The 27,395-nt window shown below is 37.4% G+C and overlaps 1 protein-coding gene across 1 annotated transcript in view; it reads right to left on the reverse strand.

The window, feature by feature from the left end:
• LOC114031725 (lipoxygenase homology domain-containing protein 1-like) overlaps positions 1–27,395 on the reverse strand; it is a gene marked incomplete at its 3' end in the record, with an annotated part of 576,714 nt that overhangs the window by 396,991 nt on the left and 152,328 nt on the right. Inside the window, exons 14-17 of the mRNA XM_027846874.1 lie at positions 20,892–21,001; positions 19,735–19,911; positions 15,912–16,124; positions 2,414–2,591 (exon numbers count right to left, since the gene is read on the reverse strand). Of these exons, the coding sequence (XP_027702675.1) occupies positions 2,414–2,591; positions 15,912–16,124; positions 19,735–19,911; positions 20,892–21,001 (678 nt within the window). The remainder of the gene's footprint in view (positions 1–2,413; positions 2,592–15,911; positions 16,125–19,734; positions 19,912–20,891; positions 21,002–27,395) is intronic.

Below are 27,395 nucleotides of genomic sequence, written 5' to 3' on the forward strand. Positions count from 1 at the left end.
AGGAAGGAGAGCTAGGATGAGAGTTAACAGGGATAGAGGGATCAAGTGAGGATTTTTTTGAGGATGCGGAGACAAAGGCACATTTGAAAGTAGTAGGGAAAAAGCTGTTGACAAGTGATGGGTATGGGTTCTGGAAACTCCCCCCACCCCAACCCTCCTTGAATTTTCCCAGTCTCTGGCATGTGGCATCTACTTATCCCAGTCAACTGGCCTTTCATCTGAGGCATTGACCTTTCCCAGTTTCCTTTCATTGTCTGCACCTGGCCCCACCCTAGAGCTGCACTCCTTGATCCTATCTAGACCCCATTTCTCCCTTGGCCATCCAGATCCTCCTCACAGTCACCTCAGACTACTTGGTCACTCCTAGATCTCTCCCACAGTCTTTCTGTACATAAAAATCCATCTCCCCTCCATTAAGGGGCTCAGATTCTTTAGGAGTCTAGCCTAGTGCTCAGATTTTTAAAATCAGGCCAAGGTGCTCAGATTCAATCTGGTCCACTTACGTTAGAAATACAAATGTTCAGATTCCTCAAGAGTCTGGCCAATATGGCAGATTCTTAATAAACCTTGTCTTTGGCTGAAAGAAAATCAAATTCATTCAGGCAGGACCTGTGTTTCATTATTTCAGGGTCCCAGCACCCCTAAACCTTAACACAAAGAGAGATTGAAGATAAATAAGAGAGTGGGGATGATAGAGGTGGAAACATGCGAGAGAGGACAAAATGGAATGGGATCTTGTATGCACAAAGGAGTTTGCCTTGGCAAAGAGAAAGGCCACTTCCTCCTATGAGAGGGCAATGAAGGAGGAAATAATGGCAGAAGGCATCTAGATGACGAGGAGCATTTGGGTGACAAGGAGCCCCTGTGAGAGAAATCGGGAAGAAGAGAAAATCCTTGAAACTCAGTGAATGGGTATAATTTTCTCTGAAATGTGAGGAAATGTTCTTAATCAAGAGGCTGAGGTGGGGGTGGAAGGGGGTTAGAGAGGTTTGAGGAAGAATGAAAAGCCGCTGTGTGAGAGGGAAAGTAAGTCAAGGGAGGCATAAAAGGATGGCTGCAGTGAGAGCCCAGTTGAGACTGCAAAACCTTTATCTGTAGTCAACCTAATCATCATAGTTTCATGACTTTGTCTAGCATTGTTTGGCAGTATGTGTAGGAGCCAAGGCAGCAGATGTTGGGAGATATCTGGAGCTGAGGTTTGGTAGGACAAAATCAGCAATGGGATAAGGGGGCAGGGGATTCAAGAGAAAAAGACAATGTGCTGTTGACTCCAAGTCATAGAATATTACATTCTTCAAAGAATTAAAATGGAGGATCACTCAAAGAGCAAGGAAAGGCATACGGAGATTGGAGGGACGTATGAGGGGTGTGGAATGAGCAAGCTGCCCAACGAGGAATTATTTAGGGAATGTGATAAAAGTAGAACATCAGAAAAATTTATGACTGGAAAAGAAAATGATGGGCCACATTGGTTGAGGGAGATGGTGGAACAAGCAATGGAAAACTCCTTCATGTGAGAGAATTTGAGGAAGTCCTTCATCGGATTAGGTAGATCCCCTGGAGCATGCCCAGAGAATGATAGGCAAACTGAACACTAGTTTAACAAGGTCTGGAAGTAAGAAACAGGCAAGAGATAAAGGTGAGCAGATGAAGGTCTGGTGACAAGACAGAGGTCAATTACAAACCAAGGACATCTGAGAGTGCTTGCACAAGCTTGATAGCCTCCCCTTCCTGACACATAGTAGTTGCTTAATGGATGTTTATTGATTGATTTTTAAAAGGTCATTATCCTTAGTAACTAATTAAAACCCCTTAAATCACAATCTCCAATTGTAACCATTTCTCAAGGCTCATACAAAATGTTATTTCTTCTTTCACGTGTTCGTAGTAAATGTAATCTTTTGCTCTTTCCCTTTACATTTTGATTGTATCTCAATGTATGGTATCATAGTATACATCTTGCCCTTTAGTTATCTGTATATTTGGGGCAATGAAATGGCGTAGTGGAGAGAATACTAAGCCTAGAGTCAAGAAGTCCTGAGTTCAAATCAGGGCAAGTCACTAAACCTCAGGCACTGTATTTAGTACAGTGCCGCCCCCGTAAGTGCTATATAAATGTTAGCAGTTATCATCATCAACTCCCTGACTAAATTATAGGCTTCTTGAGGGTAAAGAATATGCATTATTTATTTTATTTCCCTATAATTCCAAGCACAATACTTCTACACATGGTAAGAACATAATAAATATATTATATTGAATTGAATATGGTTTTGTCACATTAAAAAAAAAACTCAGCAGAATAGACATTCTGTCCTAAATATTATTACATTCTTTGGTATTCCACAACATAATTTGTTGTAAATATTAAAATGTTTAAGTTTCGGATTTTGTTTTGTAATTATTAACATACATTGGATGACTTGTGGATAGAAGAAAACACTTGCATCTTTAATGTAAAGAACCAGCTTCATTTGACCATCCGGCAGAAGTCCAACGAACAGGCCTCTGCTTTTCACTGATTCCAGACTTATGGATCCATTCTCCAAGTTCTTCTGAATTTTAAAGTGACAGTCAAGATCTCCTGTGCCCTAAGGACGACACAATACAATTTCAGACATGTAAACCTCACAGTGGGGAGAAAGAAATTTAGGTTAGTTCTAACTGGCTATTTTCTCAAGTGTGTCATTTTCTTGAGGCCTCATTATAAACCAAAACATCTCCTACTCTATGTTTTACCCTATTGTTTCTTCATTTAGAAGATATACAAATCAAATATTCTGTGGCAGGGTGAGACCACATGTTGCTCAGAGTGACTCTCAATCATCCCTCAAAGCTTCAAATCACAAAAGAGCATAAATTCAGATGGGGTTTTAATTGGGACAGGACCTTATCCCAAAATTGCTTATTTTTTTGGATAAATATGCAGAAGGATAAAAATGTGAACATTTTACATGAGATAATAATCCAATAGAACATAGATAAAAGCAGAAAAGAAAGCAATTCCATCTGCAAAATTATTTTTACATTTTCAAGTCAGCTAAGTTTAACTTTTGTATACTATCATTACTCCTATAATGTATTTAATGTTTCCCATACTATGACCCTTAAAGTTGACTTTAATACTTTGTTCCTATCCTTTTTAATTAATACTCATTATTCCCAATATGAATGGGGACCAGCTGGTATTTCCATGACAAGAAAAATAAAGTAGGGGAATGTGGTTATAAGGGTCATGAAAGACTTTGCATGCCCTGCCTACTAATCAGTGGGAACTGCCTTGTGGAAGAACTCCAGATGATTTTTGCATTACTATACCCCAGGGGTGGGGAACCTGAGGCCTCAAGGTCACATGTGGCCCTCTAGGTCCTAACAGGCCTTTCACACACAATACTTATGCTTCTTTTCCCTTAGTCATCATCACTACCATCATTTATAATTCTAGTTGCTGCTACCACAAAGAATACTGATATGAATATATGTGTGTGTGTACCTACATACATGCATATACATATAAACGTGCATATATACATATATATATATATATATACAAACACATAACCTATCTTTATGTCTTTGACCTTTTGGGGATATATACTTAATAATGAATTGCTTAATTAGCTTTAACTTTCTAAACTTTAAAAAAAAAAATGGTGACAAAGTTGGTCTCAAAGCCAAGAAGACCACCTATGATCCATACTGGCCATATCACCCTGAGCAAGTCACTTAACTTTTCCACACTCTAGAAAATGCTCTAAGATTCGAAGTTGCTGAGAAGATGCTGACCTGCATTGATTGAGGGGGTTTCCTCACCCGGAAGTTCCCTGTAGCCATGAAATCATAGATCTAGTACCTTTCCCTATGCTTATTAATAGTTATTTCCCTCTCATGTTGGGAAGACCAAAAGCAAAGTCTGTAAGTACAAAATAAGTTGGAAAGTTAAGGTTATTTGTGACTATTTCAAGAAAAAAAAAGAAATAAATTTTATCCTAATCATGGTTGTCTGCACAAACCAATGACTTCAATAAAATCAGGATTTTTTAAAAAACTCAGTAAAATGTTGCTTTTTATTAATGTATGAGACCAAGTAATCTGCTTCACTGGATGTTTTGCTTTTCAACCAGTTGTTCTGGGATTATATAGACCCAACCTATCTGAATGTTTTGCATCAAAGTTATTTTTGGTCGACATTATCGGAAATATTTTTTTTCTTTTCAGTTCTTTGCATGTACAGAGAGACATTTGCATTTTGCACGTGTGGGCAGAGCCTGAAAAAGAGTGTGACCAGTGCTGAGGAGAGTGGGAGAATCATTTCCTGGTTCCTACAAAACCATCCTCTTGTTTATTGCATGGATCGTGTTTTATTCTATTTTTTTGTGAGACGGAAATGCAACATTGATGACTCACATGTTACTTGTTCCTTAAAACCCCAACATTTTTCTTTTGTACTATTGCTTAACTAGTTCCTCTCCACAATGTGCCTTTGAGACTCTTTTCTCAAAAATAGATAACCTCATTTGGAACTCTACCCCATCAGAGTTCATTTAAATGATCTATTCCTACATCACAGACATTTCATAATAACAGAAATAGAAATTATAGGATTGCCATCACGTAGCTTGGACGAATTTTTTTTTGCACTTATAAGAATTTTAAAGTAGTTCCTGGCAGATACTTACTATATTCCTAGCTACCTACAGCTAGATGGTGCAATGGATAGAGCACTAGGCCTTGAGTCAGGAAGACCTGAGTTCAAATGCAACCTCAGACACTTAAACTACACAAATACACCAGCTGTATAACCCTGGGCAAGTCACTTAACCCTGTTTGCCTCAGTTTCCTCATCTATAAAATGAGTTGGAGAAGGAAACGACAAACTGTTCCAGTATCTTTGCAAAGAAAACTCCAAATGGGTTCATCAAAAGTCAGACATAACTGAAAATGACTCAATAACAAAAGCTACCTATACCTCAGGTAGTTATCTGCCTTAAAGCAGTTTTTTTTTCCCCTGGAATAAGAATATTTCTACAATTCTTCCTCCACTAAAACCTAAGCTTCTTTAGGACAGGCACTCCTTCATTTTTGTCTTTGCATTCATAAGACCTAACACAGTAACCTGGTATATAATAAATGTTTAATCAATGCTTGCTGTGAAACCAAATACAAAAAAATGATTGTGAATAAATTAGATGAATATGTTTTCATTTAGTCATTTGGCAAATATCTATTAAGTATCTACCATATTTAAGGCACCAGGCATGGTCCCGGGGGAGACACAAATACAAATAAGGCCTTGTCTTCAAGGAATTATAACATGGATTCAAGTAACTCAAATATAAAATAGGAAAAAGAAGTATCAACAACTAGTTATGAGAGTTCAAAAGAGGGAAAGATTACTTCTTTTGGAAAGAATCAGAAAAGACTTCTTATGGAAAGAAGAGATGGGTAGGATATCAACAGAAGCATATGGGGACAGGGGAGGCAAACAGGGAAGGAAGCTATTTTTATAAGGTTGTATTTTGTAGCAAGTATTTTGTAAACTGTGAAGCATTATTTAAATGTCAGGTTTCTGGGAGTTTGTTGTTATTGTTGCTGGATGCGAGATGGCAGCCTGTGATTTCGTCTGTATGCTGAACTCCTTGTGTGGAAACTACCTTTACCAAAGCAAACATTCCTAACCAAAATCAAACCCAACCATATCAGAACAAACCAGAAATTCCTAACTCATCAGCAACTTACAGTCCTAGAGAGTTGGCTGGAGCACTGAGATAAGTGATTTGCTCAGTCACAAAGACAGTATATGTCAGAGGCAGGATTTGAACCCAAGGCTTCCTGACTCCATAACTGGCCCTTTTATATACTAGATCATATGTTTCTCAAATTATTGTTAGTAATAATGATAATTAATTAATAATAATAGTGTTTCTATAGTGCTTTAATGTTTCCAAAATGCTTCACATGTCTCATTTGATTCTTGTAACAACCCAGAATTCTTTATAACAACATCGATTACCTGAGGGAGGTGCTATTAATCCCCATTTTACATTTGAGGGAACCAAGGCAGTCAGAGATTGAGTGATTTGCCCAGAATCACACAATTAACTAAGTGTCTGAGACAGGTTTTGAACTCAATTCTTTATGACTCCAGGTCTAACACTCTATCTCCTCACTATTTCTCAAGCCCCTTCCCCCACCCTTTTCCAATTGCCAAGACCTGTGGATTTCACCTTTGTAAAATCTCTCTAATATGTCCCCTTCTCTCTTCTGACACTGATACAGGCCCTCATAACCTCATGCCAGTTCTATTGTATTAGGCTGCTAGTGGGCTGGCCTGCCTCAAGTCTCTCCCCACTCTAATCCATCCTCCATTCAGTCACTAAAGAGCTTTTCATAAAATGCAGTTCTGATCATGTCACCTTTTACACAATAAGCTCCAGTAACTTCCAATTTTCTCCAGGAGCAAATACAAAACTCTTTGTTTAGCATTCAAAGCCCTTTATAAACTAGCTACCTCCTACCTTTCCAGTCTCCTATCCCTACCCACCTCCCCTCAATGGGGCAGCCGGTGGCTCAATAGATAGAGTATGGGATCTGGAGTCAGGAAGACCTGAGTTCAAATCCAGACTCAGATACTTGCTAGCTATGTGATCCTGGGCACATTTAACCTCTGTTTGCCTCAGTTTCCTCATGTGTAAAATGAGCTATGGAATGAGATGGCAAACCACTTTAGTATCTTTGCCAAAAACAAAAAGCAAAAAACCCAAATGGGGTCAATGAGGTCATGAAGAGTCAGAGGCAACTGAAACAACTGAACAATAACAACAGACCTTTCCAATTTCCCTAAATCTTACTCCCTGACACATACTCTTCACTCCAATGACATTGACCTTCTGGCTATTGCACAAACAAGACGCTCCATCTCCTGGCTCTGGCCATTCTCTCCCACTGTCCCTCACTCCTGGAATGCTCTCCTTCCTCCATTCTGACTTCTGACCTCCCTGACTTCCTTGTCCTACAGGAAACTTTCCTCAACCCCTCTTAATACAAATGCCTTCCCTGTTAGTTATTTCCTATTTATCCTGTATATAGCTTGCTTTGCATATATTTATTTGCATATTGTTTTTCTAATTAGATTTTAAGCTCCTTGAGGGCAGGGACTGTCTTTTGCTTCTTTTTAATCCTCAGTGCTTAGTACAATGCCTGGAACATAGCTCCTACTATGATTAGAATTAATATTACTGTACCATCTAGTTGCTTAAAAAGCTATAATAATAATAATAATAATAATAATAATAACAATAAAGTATTGTTACAAGGGTGTCAATAACCACTAGCTGTCAGTATGATCCTGAAATACAGCAAAAAAAAAAAATCTAATAACATGGATACTTTGGAATTAGGCAGGGCCTATAAGAGCCTTTAAAGCTTGCTAGACTCAACTGTGATAAGGTCCTGAACCTAAAGGATGCTGAGGGTGTGATATATCACTGCATATCCATAGCCACCTGAAACCAAATGATTCCTCTAACTACATTATTTTGAAGCATGCAATGTGGCCTGTGGAAAGAGTTGTGACAGAGCTAGATTAATTGAATTAAGGTTTCCTGAGAAGCTAGATGGTGCAGTGGGTAGAACATTGGACTTGTAGTATGGAAGTCCTGAGTTCAAATCTAGCTTTAGACCTTTATTAGCTACATAACCCTAGGCAAATCATCTAACTTCTCTGTGCATCAGTTTCCTCACCTGTAAAATGGGGATGATAATAGCACCTATCTCCCAGATTGTAGTGATAAAGAAAAGAAATATTGGTCAAGTGCTTTGAAAACCTTAAATTGCTATTTAAATGCTAGATAACTATCCCTTTGCCACCCCCAGGCCCCAGACTATTTATTTAGTGAAAAGCTGAAAGTCCATTAAAAGGAGTAGATAGGGTTTAGAAATGGGTTGGGGGACACTGATCCTCATGAAGACACCTACAGAAAAAGTGTTGGAGGTCCCAGAATTTGTCCATTGTGCCTCACTCGAGAACAATCATTCTCCAAGGATTCATGTGTTTACACTCCTGCAAAATGCTATCTCATCTCCACACCGAACCTGATTTCTTCCTAGTTTTATTTGCACATTTCAGACTAAAAGCAAACTCTATTCCTGATTGGTTAAGACAATACTGATGAGGAAAGGATGTTGCTCTGGAATCCCTACTGAGTTAAATTATCATGCTCCCCACAGCAAGCCCACCCACTAATTCCTGAAATATGAAGTTTATAAGGTGCTTACATGCGGTAAGGGCATTGCATAGGTACAACATTGATGAGGATGGGATCTAGACCCCAAAAAGGAAAAACCTTGGACTTTCCCACATGGTCAAATCTCTGGAGTTTGCCTGAGGCTATAATACCATCCACTGGCCTTTCACTGTGGCTACACCCAATCTCCCAGTTCTGTTACCCTAAACCTAGCCTAGCCCTCCACTGTCTTCCCTCCCTATGGCCCCAGGTCACTTCCCACCCTTAATCCTATCTAGGCTCCTTTCTTCCTTGGCCACTTGGTCCAGGTCTCTGGAGTTCTATTACTTCATAGACTACTTGGCCACTTCTAGATCCCTCCCATAGTCTTTTTGCATATAAGGTTCATCTTGTCTCATTAAAGTGCTCAGATTTTTAAAATCTATCCACTGTTCAGATTCTTATAATCTAGCCAATAGCTCAGTAATGTTCAGATTCCTTAAGAGTCTGCCCAATATGACCGACATTCTGATAAACCTTGTCTTTGGCTGAAAGAAGGTGTGAGTCAAATTCTTTCGGGCAGGACTTGCGTGTTGTGATTTTGAGGTCCCAGCACCCCTAAACCCCTATACCCCTAAACCTCAAAAACATGATGGGGAGCATATTTAATGCCTTTACTTTGCCAGGAATGTAGTTTTCTGTTCACTCTCCTCCATGAGCACTAAGTTGCATGTGCCTTGATGGTCCAGGACAGAAAAGATATAACTTTGTTTAAACTGATGTGGTAAATCAGGAATCAGGATGGAGTGGTATTAGTCTCATACTACAATGGCATTCAAGGCTCAATAATCACTAGAGAGATGTTGTTCTCCAATTTTATGAAAACAGCTAGAATTCTGGTGGAGGATACATACGGGCAGAATAAACCCTAGCATATATATTTTTTAATTTATTTTATTTTTAATTTGTGGGATAAAAATAAGTATTTCCATAATATAGTATAGTAATAATTAAAAAAAGATTGCACATTAACCTGTAAATCTATTATATACAACTTGCTATTTCTTTAAATATGTAACAAAATTATCATGTAAATTTATTTTTTTCTTTTTCTTCTTCCCTCCCTCACCACCCTAGAAATGGCTACCATTAGACACAAATATATATATATACATACATATATATGTGTGTGTGTATGTGTGTAAGTATGCATATGTGTATGTATGTATGTATGTAAAATTATTCTATACATACTCCTATTTATCAGTTCTTTCTCTGGATGCAGACAGCATCTTTCTTTATCATCTTTATATGTCCTTTATTGTTAATTTGGGTATTTAGAATAATAAAATTACTTATTAGCTCAAACCTTACCATATATTGACCTCCAGGAATTTCTATAGGACCTGGCTTTCAAGCTCTAATGTGGGATAAAGTCATTCAATTAGAGCCTGAACTCCTGTAATAAGAGTGATTTGCAATTATATACATAATGGATTATAGGGTCATAGAGATTTAGAGCTAAAAGAGACATTAGAAGCCATCAAGTCCAACTCATTCATTTTATATACGAGGAAACTGAGGCATGGAGAGGTTAAGTGACTTCCTTTGGATCTCACAGCTAATAAGTGTCTTGAGGCAGAATTAGAACCCAAATCCTTTATTCTACCTCTCTTCTAATGGGTTTATAGGACCCATTCTCTATATCATTGGATGTGTTGGTTTTTCTGACATAGCATAGCTCTCTTGGCTATGAGCAGAAGTTAGCTATAGTTGAGGGTATCTAGATGAAATTCTCATAGAAGCGAGTGATTGAAAGGCTAGTTACCAAGTGGTCAAGATCACTGAATCATATTATTTTGGTCAGTTTCAAGTTCCTCCAAGGAAAGTTAGGATTTAGTACTATATAGTGTGAGACCAGACACATATTATTTTGTCAGTTTCATATTATATTATTTTGCTCAGTTTCAAGTTCCTCCAAGGAAAGTTAGGATTTAGTACTATATGAGTGTGAGACCAGACATACCCCAGCAGAGGCTAGGTTTCATCATGCAAGACCTGAAGCCCAAGGGGAAATTTCTTCTACTTCTACAATGATCATCTTGTGGCATGTGGCAGTTGCTCTTCCTGGATAAATGTAAAGTTCTCCAAGCTTTAAAATCTCTTAAGAAGGGCTTCAGACAGTCTAGCAATCAGAAAGTATGACTTCCAGTGCTGGACAGGGGCCAGGTAGGACAGCTATAGATAGAATTCACTTGGGGGGTCACCTGATACTTGCCACAACAGTTACTAGCACTGTGCCCACAATACAGGCAATCTATCTCTAGACACATGTATATCAGAGAAAATAGGAAGTCAGATATTACTAGTGACAGGACCCTGGAATATATGGGTGGCTGAATCAGGGAGAGGGACATACTAAATGGATGTTTAAGATTCCTCTATCCTGACTTTGATGGATGAGTTCTGGCAAAGGGGAGGCCAATTATGCATTGTCCAGCACTTCTCAAAGTCAACAAACTCTTCTTGGACAGAGACAGCCAATATGATCTCATTTCATTCCAGGCTCCATGTCAATAGGCAAAAGATGACTGCATACTTAAGCTAACCTACAAAACCACCAAGTCCAATAGCTAGCAGCTTTCTCCCATCAGAGGTCCAGAGTTTTCTTACGAAGTCTGCAAAATTGCCCTGAAGTGGATCATCCTCATTGACATACGGAATGATGACTGGGCAGATGAGAAACCTTGATTTTAAAGATAGTTGGTAGGGGAATAGGAGGGCCAGAAAACCTCTAACAATTACAGCTGCTTCAGGAAAGGGGGCAGGTCTTTTGTTGTTGTTGTTATTCATTCAGTCATGTCCAACTTTTTGTGACCCCATTTAGGGTCTTCTTGGCAGAGATATTGGAGTGGTTTGTCATTTCTTTCTCCAGCTCATTTTACAGATGAGGAAAGTGAGGCAAACAGGGTTAAGTGATGCCAGGGTCACATAGCTAGTAAGTGCTGAGGCTGGATTTGAATCCACAAAGACACGTCTATCCACTCTATCCACTAAGCCACCTAGCTGTGTTGTCCTTTACTCTTCACTCAAAATTTTCTAGCACATTGGTGGTATAGGAATCAGTATGATTGGCTGGCTGGGGAGGATGTCTGAGCCCAGGACCATGCCTAACCAGTCTGTTCAGAAACAAGTAAGGCTATCGAAGTCCACAGGGTTTCTTGCTTTGAATGTTTTATCTCATCCTAGAGGGGAACATTATCCCCATATAGGGTAATGTTTTTATGCCACTGAGTAAGAAGCCAGAAAGTACTCTACAACCAAATATGAGAGGGTGATGAGGAAATCCAGAATCAAGAGGATTAACATTTAGCCAGTTGATATGCCTGAAGCCATCAGGTCTGCTAACTACAACAGAGGTCATCAGAAAAAGGTACCCAAAAGCTTCATGTGAAATAATATGTGCTTTGCAAACATTTAAGTGCTAAGAAATTGATATCTATTTAACCATGTCTGTCTGTCTCTGTCATTATGTATCTATACATCTGTCTATCTGTCTATATTTTTATCAATCTATCATCATTACAGCTATGGTGGAGAAATACCATTTGGAACAGCAGGGATACCAAGTTCCAGCACTGCCAATGTAATTAGGTAAGAAGGAAGAATTTAAGTCAATTAAGTTCCTGCAGAATGGGGAGAAAAGTAATGAGCTGATGAAACCCGACTGGTTTAGGTTCTTTACTTCCCCCCCAACCTCTCAAAAACAAGGGAAGCCTATACACAAAAATGAATGACAAACCCATGAATTCCACTCCTGACACAAAAGGAATTCTACCAACCCTAGCATTGAGCCTTCTCTAAGCTGCTCATAATTAGTGCACTCAAAGGTACTTGGGGATCTGTTTACCCTAAATGTATGTAAACAGCTCTAACCAGATTTCTTTCTTCAATCTCAACACAAGTAAACCAAGCCTTTGACTGTCTTCACCACTCTGACTCATTCTAGAGTCTGGATGAAGACTTTGGCCTGGTTTGTGATTACTTATTCAGAGTCAATTCCCAGAACCAGACTAAGCTTGGGACCCGAGGGGAATAAAGAGACAGATACATAGATCTTCTTGTATCATTTTGGAGCAAATGAATATTCCATCACTGATTTGTGTGCTAATCAATAAGCCCTGTAGTCAACTTAGAGGTGATTATGGATGTGTCTCTGTTCCTTGAGATTTAAAGGCAGACTATTTCAAGGTCCAAAAGAAAAGTCTAGAGTTACAAAACAGAGTATAGCAAAAACCAGGCAAATGTGGCAGGGCAAAGGGCAATCCATCAGAAACAAAAAAGGCAGGTGCCTATGAATGCAAGGAGCTTTGGGAAGGCTTCCACTGACCTCTAAAATTTCCACTAGATAGGACTCAGACTCAGGACGACCTAAGATTGAATCTTGCTCCTGGTAGTTTTGGAAGACCTCATTCTCTATGGCACTGAAAAGCGCCATGTGACCCTGGGCAAATAAGTTCTCTCTCTGCCTCAGTCTCCTCATCCATAAAGTGGGCATAATAACAGCTCCTACCTCACAGGGCTGTTGAAAGGATCAAAAGAGTGAACATATGTAAAGTGCTTTGCAAATTGAAGTGCTATATAAACGATAGGTATCATCATTATCATCATCGTTGTTGTTATAATTATAATCTAGCAATTAAACTTGGACAGACTTCAAGAGGAGGATACAAGGGCCTGGTGTGCTATGGTCCGTGAGATCACAAAGAGTCAGACATGACTGAATGACTGAACAAAAACAAGCAATATCCAAAAGGAATATGACCCCACCAGACTAGCTTAACTCAGAAACTACCTTTATCCTAATGCCCATTTATTCTCTCTTGGGAATCAACTTGTGTTTTTAGTAACCACTTTGTATATCTGGCTTTAATATGTTGCATCTCAAATTCTTTTTAATTAGGTTCAAAATAAATGCTAGCTCGTCAACATAATTTCATCAACACAACTTTTGCCCTCAACAAATAAACATATATACATAAATGTGTAGTTGTGTGTATATCTATGTGCACATATATGCATATAGATATACACACATATATAATATGTACATGTATACATACGCACACATATGGATATGGATATAGATACACACACATAAGATTCTTCTTCAAAGGATTGAGGATGACAACGACATGGGAATTCCCTACGTTAGCCCAGCTCAGAGCCAACCCATGCCTCCTCATCCTCTGCGATTCTTATCTACATCCTTCCACACATCCCCAACAGAAGATCCACCTCTGGTGATGGAGGCTTTCCTCTGGGTCAAGTTTCTTGTCATTGTTGTTGTTGTTGTTGTTGTTTGTCCTTCATTCTCGAAGAGGACCATGACATCAGGAAGATGATGTCATGAGTTGCAAGTGAATTAGACTTAAGTGAGGGAGGGCTATGCAAGGTCAACAGCCTCACTTTCTCCTCTAGAGCCATCTGGGTCCAATGGCAAGATATAGATCAAGAAGACTAGAGAGGGTGCCTGGGTCATGTTTATATTCTGCGGGTAATAATGGAACACTTGGACTGCTTGCCCGTCCTTCTTCTTTTCTCATGACCGGTATTCCTATTCCAACAATATCTTTTCAATGAAACCTCTTATACTATTTCTGAAATGTACTTGTGCCCGTCATGCATCTCTCCATTACCTTTTCAGTTGTCTACCCACAGCTTTGATTCTTCAGAAAAATCCTATTTCGAGATTTGCAACCATATAGCACCAGAAATCCAAAAAGGGAAAAAAGGGGAAGTGCGTGGGACTAAGAGTAGTGTATGAACCAGTGGAGGAGAGGTCACATTGAGTTACCCTCTTACTTGCTCCAATTTAAAGCTCAGCTCCATTTCACACAACTTTTCTCGAACACCTACTAACATATTTGGCCCTGGGGAAAAAATGTGAAGCAGACATATTTTGTCTTTGGTATTTTCTCACTTCCCATTTCAGTATCTTTTTCCCCTTGCTAAGCCACTGATTCCTCCTAGATGACTATGCTGTGCCTCATTTACCCTTTCATAATCCTCCTTGAATATGATGATAGAGAAAGAGCATGATACAGGAAAATGCACCGGACTTGATGTTGGTAGAGACCAGGGTTCAAATATACCTCAGACACTTACTAGCCACCTGACCATGTAATTTCTCTGAGACTCAACTTTCTCACCTGTAAAATGGGAATAATAATACTTATAGTATTGACTTCAAAGGCTTTTTGTAAAGACCAAATGAGTTATATCTTGGACAGATATTCATTAACTTGGAAAGTGAACTGGACCAACACTGAACAGAAGGAAAGTGATCTAGATTGTATTTGGGAAACTGCATAGTATTTTTAATGAAGTAGAGCTTCTCTCTAAAACAAAAGACCATTATTTTGTAACATCAGTTTTCTTCCAGTGATAGGTGTGAATCATGAAATACTACAGTATCCAAATAATTAAAGTTGCCACTAAAGAACAGAAGGCAATGGAGAGGCACACAACTTGATGAGAGTAGATTTAATGTGTTGCCAATGAAGAATTATGCAGAAGAAAAGGATGTCATGAAGGGGATGTCTGACCAGAAAAGGATGTTGACTAGTCACTTAATGAGAACAACAGATAATGGATGGGCAGTCTGAGTGTTCTACTGCTATTCATGAAATGCCAAGAATATAGAAAAAGAACCCCAGTATAGTGAGATGTCACCCTCATGGAGTATTTACTGGAGAACATGAATAAGAGTCACACAGAATAAGAAAGCATGGATGGATTGCAGCCTGCACCTTGGGGGAAATAGCTACTTCAGTGAGATCATAGATTAAATGTGATTTTATAGAATAATAATCCAACGAAAGTTTATGGTGTTCATTCCTTCCAGAGACATTTATATTTTAATACATTAATGATCAATATTGATCTAAAAATTGTGATTGATACTATCTTCTGCCCTAGCCGAATTTCTGCCACTCTTACTATGGATATGGAAGAAGGCCACATAGGAAGAAGTATCATTTTGCATTTTTTGTTCACCATAGCAACTCATAAAATACAGAATCATTACCTAGTGTCCAACCTAGAGGTTATAAATATTTCTCATTAGCTAAGTTGGTCCTCAACAAGTACATTCTATCACCAGTATCATACCCAAAGTTTTTGGGGTTTTTTTTCTAACATGGCAGAATACAGAAGTTTTTGCCTGTGAGACACATTCAGCAAGAACAAAAAGAAGATTACCACACACCACAATGAGGCATAGGAGTAGGGTTTTTGTGTACATTTGCAAACAAAACAAAACAAAAGCTATTAAAATTGAAAGGAAAAAAATCTAGTGGTAGCATTTCAAATGTATGCAGGGGCCTATTTGGTGACAAGGATGTCCTTTGAATAAGGTGACATCTTTGTCACCAAACATGCCTCAGTCTTCAAATAAATGGCTACTTACTATACATATTTTTAAAGCCAATCATAATTATTGACAATTCTCTAAATAGCTGCCTAGTCAGAAAGTATCATTCATATATAAAACCACATGCCATTCACCAGGATACTCATGATTTTAAAAACAAATAAATAAAAGACCCTAAAACACCATCCTCTTTTCTATTATTGGCAAATGACTTAAACATTTGCTGAGAAAAAATAAGAGCAGATGCTTACTCTTCCATCACACTGGCCGTTCTTGATCCTGAGAAACATTCTTGGATTTTTCACACTTTCAAACATGCAAACCCCAGAGCTGATTTTATGCACTTTCCAGTGAGATTCTTCCGACTGATTTCCTGCACCACTGCAACTACCATCAGAATGGAGGGTCAGCGCCTGGCATAAGCTGGTGGTGAGCAGAATTACCGCACTATTGTGGAACACACCCTTTAAAGAAATTGATAGAAGGTTTAAGTATTAAGTAATAGCCTTGTTCTTCCTTTTGTTGTCTAGGATACCTATTCTCTGGCAAATATTCCTGATCTGAATGTCTTAGGAAGAGGAGAATGATATAGCAATGAGTGGTAAAATCAAAGTCAGCAGACCTAGGCTCATATCCCAGCTCTGCTACTACCTTCCTACATGTCTTTGTAGAAATCACTGAGCCTCCCTGGACTTCAGTTTTCTCTAAAATGAGGAGTAAAATGAGAAGTTTATGAAGTATTCAGAAAAACGTGGGAAGACTTATAGGAGCTGATGCAAGGTAAAGTAAGCAGAACCAGGAGAAAAAAATTCTACACAAAGACTACAACAATGGAAAGGGAAAGAATAAGAAAACAAAATTGGATCTTACATAATTAAAATGGCCAAGGTTCATTCCAGAGAAGAGTTGAGAAAATATACTTCTATCTTTTCACTGAAGAGTTGGAAGACTAGAGATGTAGAATGCTGCATATGTTGTCAGACATGGTAAGACTTTTCATTTTGCTAAACTATGTTGTTTTTTTTTTTAATCTTTAGAACAAAATCTTAATCTTTAAACAAAAAAAAAGCTCACTAGGGTAGGGGAGGATAAAGGGTTATATTTGGAAAGAAGTGTGATGTACAAAATCCATCACTAAAACTAAAAATGGAGGAAAATAAATTAGCCAATGATTATTGCAAAAATAAAACATCTTCCGGGGAACAAATGGAGGCGCTAGACTAGATCTCTAAAGTTTCACTCAGATCTAAATCTACAATTTCATTATTTGACCAGCAGGCAATTGTGGATACATGAAAAAAAAAGATTTGTTCTGGAACCACAAACCATACGTGCCCAATCAGAGCAATAGTGGCCCTTTTTACTCAATCATGTCTAATAAATTTTCTCACCAGTCAAGAACTTCACAGGATCCCTTTTTCCAACATTTACACCTACCCAAATGGAAAAACATAGATATGCAACAGCCACATGACGATGTCATTGCACCAGAGGATGGAATCTTCTAGCATTTGCACTTTAGGAAAATGAGCTTGAGCTCTCAGTTCACAAATCAATTGTCTTTAACCAAGTATATTGTTCTCTTCATTGAGGAATTATAGCAGGCTTCCAGTTCCAAGATGGCAGAGTGAGGAAGGAAATCCCTGGAGCTCTCCCAAATTCCCCTGCAAGCAACTTGAAAACTGCCTCAAAAACTCATTTAGAAGCAGGGAAGTAGGTTATCAGCATAGCAAGAAAAATCTGTCTCACGGGGTGGGAGGAGAGCAAGGCTGGAGAGCAGCAGGGCAGTCTGCACAATAGGGAGGTCTGCATAAAGGCTCTGAACCCCAGGGTAATATACCATCGAGGCCCAACCCCCAGTACAGCTTACCAGCAAGGCTTCATTCCCATTGCTGACCAATAGAGAGGCCCTGCTCCCAGGGCCAGTCAGCAACAAGACTCCCCCCCCAGGGCTGGATAGCAGTGAGACCCTCCCCCAGAGCTAGCCAGCAGAGAGGCCCTGCCTCCATAGCAACCCAGCAGCAAGGTCCTGCCCCTGGGGCAGACCAGCAGCAAAACCCCACACCGAGTGTAGGTCAACAGGCAGGCCCCACTTCCCCCACTACAAGCCAGCAGGCAACCACCCACTCCAGTATAAGCCAGTAGCTAGGCCCTGAGGCCTAGTAAAAGCCGGTAGTAAGGCCCTGAGCCCCATCACAAGAAGCATGAGACAGTGCAGGAGCAGAGCCCAACTCTCAGATAAAAACAACAAGTCACAAAATAGGTAGAAAACATGAGCAAAAAAAAAAAAAGACTATAGAAAGTTGCTATGGTGACAAGGAGGCACAAACAGAAGAAGACAATAGTGTCAAAATGGCTACAAGTGAAGCCTCAAAGAAAAATGAAATTTGGTCTCAGGCCCAAAAAGAACTCCTGGAAGAGCTTAAAAAAAGGATTTTAAAAAACAAATTAGAGAAGTATAAGAAAAATTGGGAAAAGAAATTAGAGTAATGCAAAAGAATTTTAAAAAAAAAAGTCAACAGCTTGGTAAAATAAAAAAAAATGAAAAAAAGATAAGCAAAAATTCAACAAAGAAAATAACTTCTTAAAAAAGAGAATTAGCCAAATGGAAAAGGAGATACAAAAGCTCAATAAAGAAAATAATATCTTAAAAATTATAATTGGGCAAGTAGAAGCTAATGACTCCATAAAACATCAAGTTACAATAAAACAAAATCAAAAGAAAAAAAAAGAAGGAAATGTGAAATTTCTCACTGGAAAAATAATTCACCTGGAAAATAGATATGGGAGAGATAACTTAAAAATTATTGTACTACCTGAAAGCCAAGATTAAAAAAAAAAAAGCCTGGTTAGCATCTTTCAAAAAATTATCAAGGAAAATTGCCCTGATATCATAGAACCAAAGGGCAAAATAGAAATTGAAAGAATTCACCAACACCTGAAGGAGATCCCAAAATGAAAACTCCTAGAAACATCATACTTAACTGACAGTCAATTGGGAATCTAGAAAATTCCCACAATACAAAGCAAAGAAACTTTCTTGAGATTTTTGGTGTTTTTGAGGGAAAGAAGGCAAATTTGGTTCTAAAACAAATGTTCTACTGCCTATAACTATTTGTACTTGATTTATCCACTACTAAGCCAAAGAATCATGGAACTTTAGAACTGAATGAGACCTAGGAGATCATTCAGTTTAGTCCCCTCATTCTACACATGAAGAAACTAGGTTCAGAGTGGTTAAATGATTTATAGGAATTTCAGTCAGTTAGTCAACTAGCAATAATCAAGCAAATATCATGTGCGAAGAACCAAGCTAAGTGCTGGAGGCATTGTGCTAAGCACTGAAATTTTATAGGTCATTCAGTGAAACCTCATTTTACAAATGAAGAAACTGAGGCTGAAAGACATGAAGTGACTTGCCCAAGGTCACAGGGGTAATATATGACAGATTCAGGATTCAAATCCATATCCTGTGTCCCACAGTTCCAGGCATTTACCACTGAACCATGTTCCTGAAAGTAGTTAGTTCTGAAACTAGTTAGTGCTAGAATTAGAACCCAAGTTTCCTGAATCTAAATCCAAGGCCTTTCTACTACACCACATGCACATCACTAAAAGAACACTCTAATGCATTGCAATCATATTTCATAGCCATATATTTAAACACTTGTCAATTTTCAGGGTAGTTTCATCTTGACAAATGTATAGGTCTTGAATGTTTTTATGACGTTTTTATGCTTAAGTTCAAAAAGACTTAAAAAGGGAAAAGCATGAACCTTAAATTTGTTATTCACCAAGCTTATACAACATGAAAAACTTTTTTTAAATTATGATTCAGTTAAAAACATGGAACCTACAAATATGATAAACTTTCAAATTCACACATACATTGGATAGCACAGATCTCTAAAGCTTAGAAGTTCATGCAAACTATTAAGGCAGGAGACATGAGCGCCACCTAGTGGAAAACTTTCTGACTTCTACAAAATGATTTTAATTACTGAAGGTTTTTTTAAAATTGAGGAAGGTAAACCCATTGCTATCATTTCTTTATATCACTTTCCTCCATCTTACCTTAGCATATATCACAAATTCTTTCGAGAGCCCTGCATAGCTGTCTGTTGATTCATCAGCTACTTTGCCTTGGCAATTGAAAGCAACTGTGTGACCAGGGACCATGACTGATTCCAGAATGACGCAGCGATTGGGCAAATAGAGCACTCTGAGCTCACACGGAGCTCCACCATTGGCCTAGAATAGAAAACTTTGGATTAGGAAAGTGAAATAAATGAAAGAACTAAAATCTGTGTGGTGATCTGTAGCACACAGCCTGAATCTAAGCCCATAAAGGGTTTGATTTTTTTTTCTTAGACTTTTATTGTCCCATAGTAATATAAAGTCATTGTTGTTGTCCATGATATGGCATCATCTTCAACCATATCATTCTTCAGAACACCTGAGATCCATGAGTGCAAGGAGGTGGCATATTATATAATATATAATAATATTATATATGATATGTTATGATATACAATATAATACAATATATATATCTCAACTATACAATGTGGCATATCATAAGCTACTTCTAAAATTTGACTGAATAATATAAAGTTCCTTAAAAGGAATTCTCCTTATTGTGCTGAATTAAATATACACTTTATAAAATAAAATAAAGCACTTAAAGTGATTTTAAAGGGTCACAGCCAATATTCTTCCTTTAGGCAGGTATAGCTACATATGAAACTTACATTGCTAGGTATTCTATAATGGCTAGATAATTCAGTAATATTCTGTAAAGCTTTATACAGTAGAAAGAACATTGGCGCTGAAATCAAAAGACCTGAGTTCAAATCTTGTCCCTCATACTTCCTGTGTAACTGTAGAAGTCATTTAAACTTCCTGGGCCTTAGTTTCCTAATCCGTAAAATGAAGAGTGTGGAACTAAATGACTTCTGAGGTTCTTTCCACATCTATATCCATTTTAATATTAATTTATTTCAATTAATTGTCCTTAAATCACATTAGTTAAATAAATTCCTCATTTTCCATTGAAAACCTTTTGCCTTGGCTAGAAAGAAACAACAATTACAAAGGTGAGAAATACACAGATAATAACAAATTAAATCAGAAAGTTTTATAAAACTATTTAATGAAAATAATTATTTCCGCTTTGTTTTTAAAAGATGAGAAGTATTAGCATCCTGTGGCAATAAAAAATAGCAACATACCATTCCAGTCGCCATTCCAGAGACATTATCAAGGCCAAGAGAAAGATTTCTTGTTTGATGACTTTGGAAAATGCATATGTTTCCTCTTTTGACAATAACATCCAAAAGACCTTTAAAAAATATTTTAGATGTTGATTTTTTTTCTTTCTTTATTTTTTTTAGCCTGAATTTAAGGAATACCAGGGGAAAAAATATCTCCATATATCAAGGAGAATAGAGAAGACATTTTTACATGTGAAAACCTAAATCTGTATTATTTATAGCTTGCTTTTAAAAAATAAAAAGAATATTATAAAGAAGCATTATTTTCATTTTAAATACATTTTATTGATCTCTTCTGTCTTTACATAGTAAAAATTTCCCCTGTTACTCTTGCTCCCAAAGCCATTCCACATAACCAAAGAAATTTGTTTAAATGAAAAAAAGAGAAAAAAATCAGCAAATCCAATCAATATATCAAACAAGTCTGAAAATATATGTAGTGCTCCATACCCATATAGGTCCCCACCTCTGCAAAGTAGCAAGGTAGGACTGTCTTCTCACATCTCTTCTTTGGACTCATTCTTGTTCTTTAGAATTTTGCAACATTCACTTTTTATATTTTGTGTTGGCCTTTCCATCTACATTGCTATAGTCACTGTGTATATCAACACATTATTTTCAAAACTATCCTGGCTATCTGTTTTCTTCTGAACTTCCTTCAGTTCTCTTCTATGTATTTAAAAAATGTTTCAATGACAATATTTTCTGTTCTTTTCCTTTCCTTTTGGCAATCTTATCACTAACTGCCTCAGTTCCACCAAATTCCTCCTCTAAATTAAAGAAAAACACAATCCTTGTAACATAAAGGCATGCAAAAAAATCATATATTTGTTATATCTAATAAACAGTTCGCTTTTATGAAAACCGTTTTCTTTCAAAAATATGTACTGCAAGTTTGTTTTTTTTTTATTTTTGTTTGGTTGGGTTTTTTTTTGTTCACACTGTAAATTGCTGCTGAATTCTCAGATTAAACATTCTTCACTGACTGAAGGTCTGGATTACAAATTATATAGACTATCCATGGAAAATTTTTAATTCAAAAGTTACTTTCCTCTGTAATTCAGTATGTTCCTGAGCCACTTCTCTGACAATATAAGGGCATGCAAATGAATTCTAATAAGAGTAAAGTATAAAAAAAAAAACCCAACACATGCTATATTCCAAACACAAATTGAAATAACTTGGGGATTAACAACTGGTTTCAATTTTACACACCAATGCTCCCTTCCAACTAGATTTGGCCATTATTCAGAACCGACAAATTGCTACAAGATTAATTTTTCTTAGCAAAAAAGAGCAATAACTACCATCTTTTTTTTTTAATAAAAGCAATTCAAAGATTGAAGAGTAGATTTAGGAAATGCAATTTTTTGACCTACCAGCCCTCCAACTATAAAAGTCTTCCAAAATTCTACACATGACTTCAACAGTAAGGGTCTTCAGAAATAAATTATTTCTTTCCCTCAACTACCAACACAGTCTATCACAGATACTTTTCATAATAGGTTGCCAGGACCTGCTTATATAAAGTGAACCGGAGAGTTGTTGTAATTACATAAAAATTTAAGCCCCACCCAAACATTCATTTTTATTTAAAATAAAACATATAATTGCCTAAGGTCTTCACTACACACACACACACACACACACACACACACACACACACACACACACACACACACATATATATGATATATATATGAAAATATGCAAAGTCAAAGGTAAACAAATGTGGGATTACTTGTCCAGAATATACACAACCTCATTACTTAAATATCAGGTCTTATACAAAAAATTTTAAATGGTAGTCCAAAACTGGTGAGAATTTCAGATTGTATATAAATGAACTTATATTAAATGAGCCCTTCTTTGCAAAGGTGAAAGACTTGTACATAAACTAAACACCACTTTTCACTGCAAGGGTGCTGCTTAATTAAACTCTATTTTATTTTTATCTTTCTAATAAAATGGTTCTTAATGGCTGAGAATTAAAGATCTTCATAAAATGAAACCACATTGATGATACTCCTGGGGGGACAGAGTAGAATGAGTAAAGATCTAAGAAGCAGGGATTTTGATTTCTCATTCTGATCCTGATATGAACTCTGTTGACCTTGGGCAAATCATTTAGTGTCACTTTCCCCATGCCCTCATCTGTGAAATCAGGGCAAGAATTCTCAGAAGACTGTTGTTATGAATGATTTGCTAATTGTGTGGACTAATGAATTAATGATGGAAGATGTATTTGGAAAACAGAGAAGGTTACTAAAAACGTGCTAAGAATAATTATCATTTCTTCTATTGCATTCTATTTTGATCTAACGAATTCATGTAAACATAAAAAACAAAGATGTCCTTAAATATCATGATATGAATCAGTAAAAGTATAAAAACACAATTGTATCAGTTTTCAGATAAAGTTACTCCAGATATTTTCACTGGCTGAGCCCCATTTCTGCCCATGCTCAGAATGCTCTCCCTCCTCATCTCTTGGTTTCCCTGGATTCTTTCATGTCCCAGCTAAAATCATACATTCTACAAGAAGCCTTTCCCGATCCTCCTTAATTATAGTGCCTTCTCCCTGTTGATTATTTCCAGTCTATCCAGTATGTAGCTTGCATGTACGTAGCTCTTTGCATTTTGTCTCTCCTATTAGACTATGAAATCCTTGAGAATAGGAATTGCCATCTGCCTTCCTGTTTGTCCCCAGTGCTTAGCAAAGTGCCTGGCACATAATAGGAGCTTAATAAGTGTTTATTGATTAACTTACTTCATTTAAAAGTCAATAAATGATCCACATCATTCTTGATTTAAGGTTGTCAAAAATATCAAAATCTGAGCCAAATTTCTTTCATTACAACTACTTGTAGATGTAAAGAAAATATGTTGGGAGAGTCATAACACACCAAGGAATATCCTTCAGTCTTCTTTCTGACTTGTGATGTGAAGTAATATGATACATCTAAAACCAACATCTAATTATTTAGTCAATGTGAAGAGACTCTAATCATGTTACTTACCAGAAACTCTAATCATGATTCTTCCTACTAACTCTAATCATGTTCTTTACTACAAACTCTATCTATTCATGCTACTTGCTAGAAATTGCAATCATGATACTTACTACAAACTCTACTCATGTAACTTTCTGCAAACTTTAATCATTACTTATCATAAACTCTAATCATGGTACTTCTTGAGTCTCAGAGGAAATATTCTGCAGCCAATGTGTAACCCCTCCCCACCCTGCCCCAAGCATTTTTTCATTGCCTTTTGGATCACTCTACAACACTGGAGATTGTGGCATCACAACATTTACAAACATATAGCTTTGTTGAAAGAAAACTGATGCTAAAGATACGGTTTGTTTTTTTTCCCCCCTCAGGAGCAAGTCAGAATCATTAAACACACTGCTCAATTACTCAAATTCAATATAATCAACTCTCTTACTCATATTCAATTCTGGAACTAACTCAGTGTCTAACTGCACTGTCTGTCTAAAATCTATATGTTGAAATAATACTTAAATGGACTAGCCAATCAACTAAATGTCTTGACAATTGGCTTTTTTCAAAAACTGAGTTTTTTTATGGGCTGTTCAGAATGCTGAAGAATCATGAACTATATGATTCTGAGGGTCTTCTTCACCTACAAATCTAGGATCCTATGAACTTCATTTGCCAATGTGTTATGTAAGGAAGTTGAAGTAAAACTTAAGACAAAATCAGGAAAAACAGCTGAAACAGACCAAGTACATGCCAAAGAAATATTTTCAATCTTTTAAAGTAATCATGGACCTCATTGAGAAAGTCCTGTAAGGTCCTGGGCCTTGATGTAATCAGCTCAAAATTGTTTACAAACAGTCACATCCTCACTATCTTTAGGGAGTCCTTTTTTTGTGGACCACACGTACAGGTCTTCCATGACAGTAGAAAGGAACAAACACCTCTGAAGAGCATACATTTCGCTATTAGATGCTTGACCTTAATAAGATGAATGTTGACCAAAGAGTTGGTTTTTCTGTAGTTGTACTTATTACTGCTTTCCATATGATCTTCCCATAGGCATGAAAGACTCCTGTAGAGGCAGCCTAGGGTAAAAACACTAGCTCTAAGATGCAAAAAACCTAGATTCGTATCCTGCCTCACTGTCTGTGTTACATTAGACAAATCACTTAACCTACCTGTGGATCAGTTTCCTCATCTGTAAAATGAGGTATGGGGAAGAGGAGTGGAAAGAGGAAAGGGATAATAGGGGGCTATGAACAAGATGGCCTATGGCGTCCCTTCCAACTCTCAAACTATGATCCTATGAACCTTCTTGGAGGACAGCCCTTACTTAATGGAAGAGGTATGTTAATAAGTGTTTAATAACTGGCTCTCTCTCTCTCTCCCCATTCTCTCTTTATCTCTCACAAACACATACAGATATAATATATATTATTATCAGTAATATCATGTCAGTATTTTAAATATATATTACATAAAACATATTATATATATTATATTTAAATATATTTTATATATTATATTTATATACTCTTTGTAGAGAGATATAGATATGTATTGGAACAGCAGATAGAGTACTGGGCTTAGAATCAAGAAGATTCATCTTCATGAGTTCAATTCCAGCTTCAGACACTTAACAGCTATGTGACCTCGGGCAAGTCACTTTGCCCCATTTGCCTCAGTTCCTCATCTGTGAAATGGGCTGGAGAAGGAAATCACAAACTACTCTAGTCTCTTTGCCAAGAAAATTCCCAGGTGGAGCCATGAAAAATCGAATCAACAACAACAACATACACATGTACTTCATGCACGACACATTTTAAGTTTAATCTGCATTATCAACATTTCCTTCATCACATTTTAAAATCTAGAAGTCAACAAAGCAAATTAAGCCCTGATTTGTAGCATTTGCTGATTTCCAAGGTATAAATGCTTACATTGAAAATTGACAATTGACTCAAGATGGAACAAGCTATCTCCAGCACATCATTACTTAAGACTATATTTTGTGCTGTTGAATCAAATATTTTTGGTGTAATTAAAAAAAAACAATATTTATTTTTTTCTAAACCATTCAGTCAATTATGTGAATGTGAAGATGAAATCTGCTCTAGTGAATCATTTGAAAAAAGTTTACCCTGGTCCCCTCTAAACCTCATAAAGAACACTCTGTATTTACCTGTGGATCACACTCATAAAGGTTTTACAGGAATTTCCTTATCTTTGTAGGAAAGTAGGACTATGAGCTAATACTTAATTAGTGTCCTCAATCACCTTTTGGGGAGTAATGAGATCACCTGTGACTGATTCCCTTTCTCCCACCTAGAGATACCTTGTAAAAATGGCTGCTCCCTGCAATGTTTTCAAGATTGAATTGTCTCCAGAACAGATGTCTTTGGTGGGCATTTGTTCTATTCTAGATGTTATTTCTCACTTTAACTTCTTAAGTGGTATTTCAAGTTTGCCTTGAAGCACACTGGCACACTGAGATTCAGAGGATCATAGATTAGTCAGTCAAAAGTGAGTCAACAAGAATCTACTAAATGCTTACTCTGTGCCAGGCACTGTACTAAGCACTGGGGATACAATGAAAGTACAAAGCACAGTCCTTGAACTCAAGGAGATCATATTATAATGGGGGTAGGGTGGGGAAAGAACTGTAGATACAAGATATACATCTGGCAAATGGAGGTAATCTCAGGGAAGGCACTGAAGGAAGGAGTGGGACATGGAAAGGATGGGGCAGAGAAGAAGGAAAGACCTCTAGTTGGGAACTGAATCTTGAAGGAAGCTAGGATACAGAGAATAAGCGAAAAAGCATTTTAGGCATAGACTTGGGGCGAGGGGGAGAGCCAACAAAAAGTTCATAGTGTTAGAAGATGGAATGTCATGTGTTAGGAAAGCAAGGTAGCCTGTGGTGGTGGGTCATACATTATGTGAAGGGGAGTAAATTGTATGAAGAATGGAAAAGTCAAACAGACTGAAATGTTGAACAGAGCATTTTATTATTTTACCCTGGAAGTAACAAAAGTCACTAAAATTTATTGACTGGAGGGCAAAGGCAGGTAGGGTAATATCTGCACTTCTGGAAAATCCCTTTGGCAGCTAAATAGAAGAATGGATTGTAGTGGAGAGATCTGAGGCAGGAAAACTACTTGGCCAAAAGACTATTGCAACACTCTAGGTATGAAGTGATGAGGGCTTGAACCAAGGTGGTGACTGGGAGTGGAGAAAAGGTGACATAAACAAAAGAAGTCTTAAAGGTAGAAAGGATAAGACAACAAGAGATGAGACAAGTATGAGAGAAGAGTAAAGGACGACACTGAAGTTGTAGGCCTCGGTGACTAGGAAGAAGATGGTACCCTCAACAATGAAATTTAGAAGACACGAAAGTTTCGAGGGAAATACACTGATTTCTAGATTTGCACATGTTGAGTTTGAGATATATATGAAA

This window comes from Vombatus ursinus, unplaced genomic scaffold, assembly GCF_900497805.2.
Source record: "Vombatus ursinus unplaced genomic scaffold, bare-nosed wombat genome assembly UNPS02015255.1, whole genome shotgun sequence".
Classification (NCBI taxonomy): Eukaryota; Metazoa; Chordata; class Mammalia; order Diprotodontia; family Vombatidae; genus Vombatus; species Vombatus ursinus.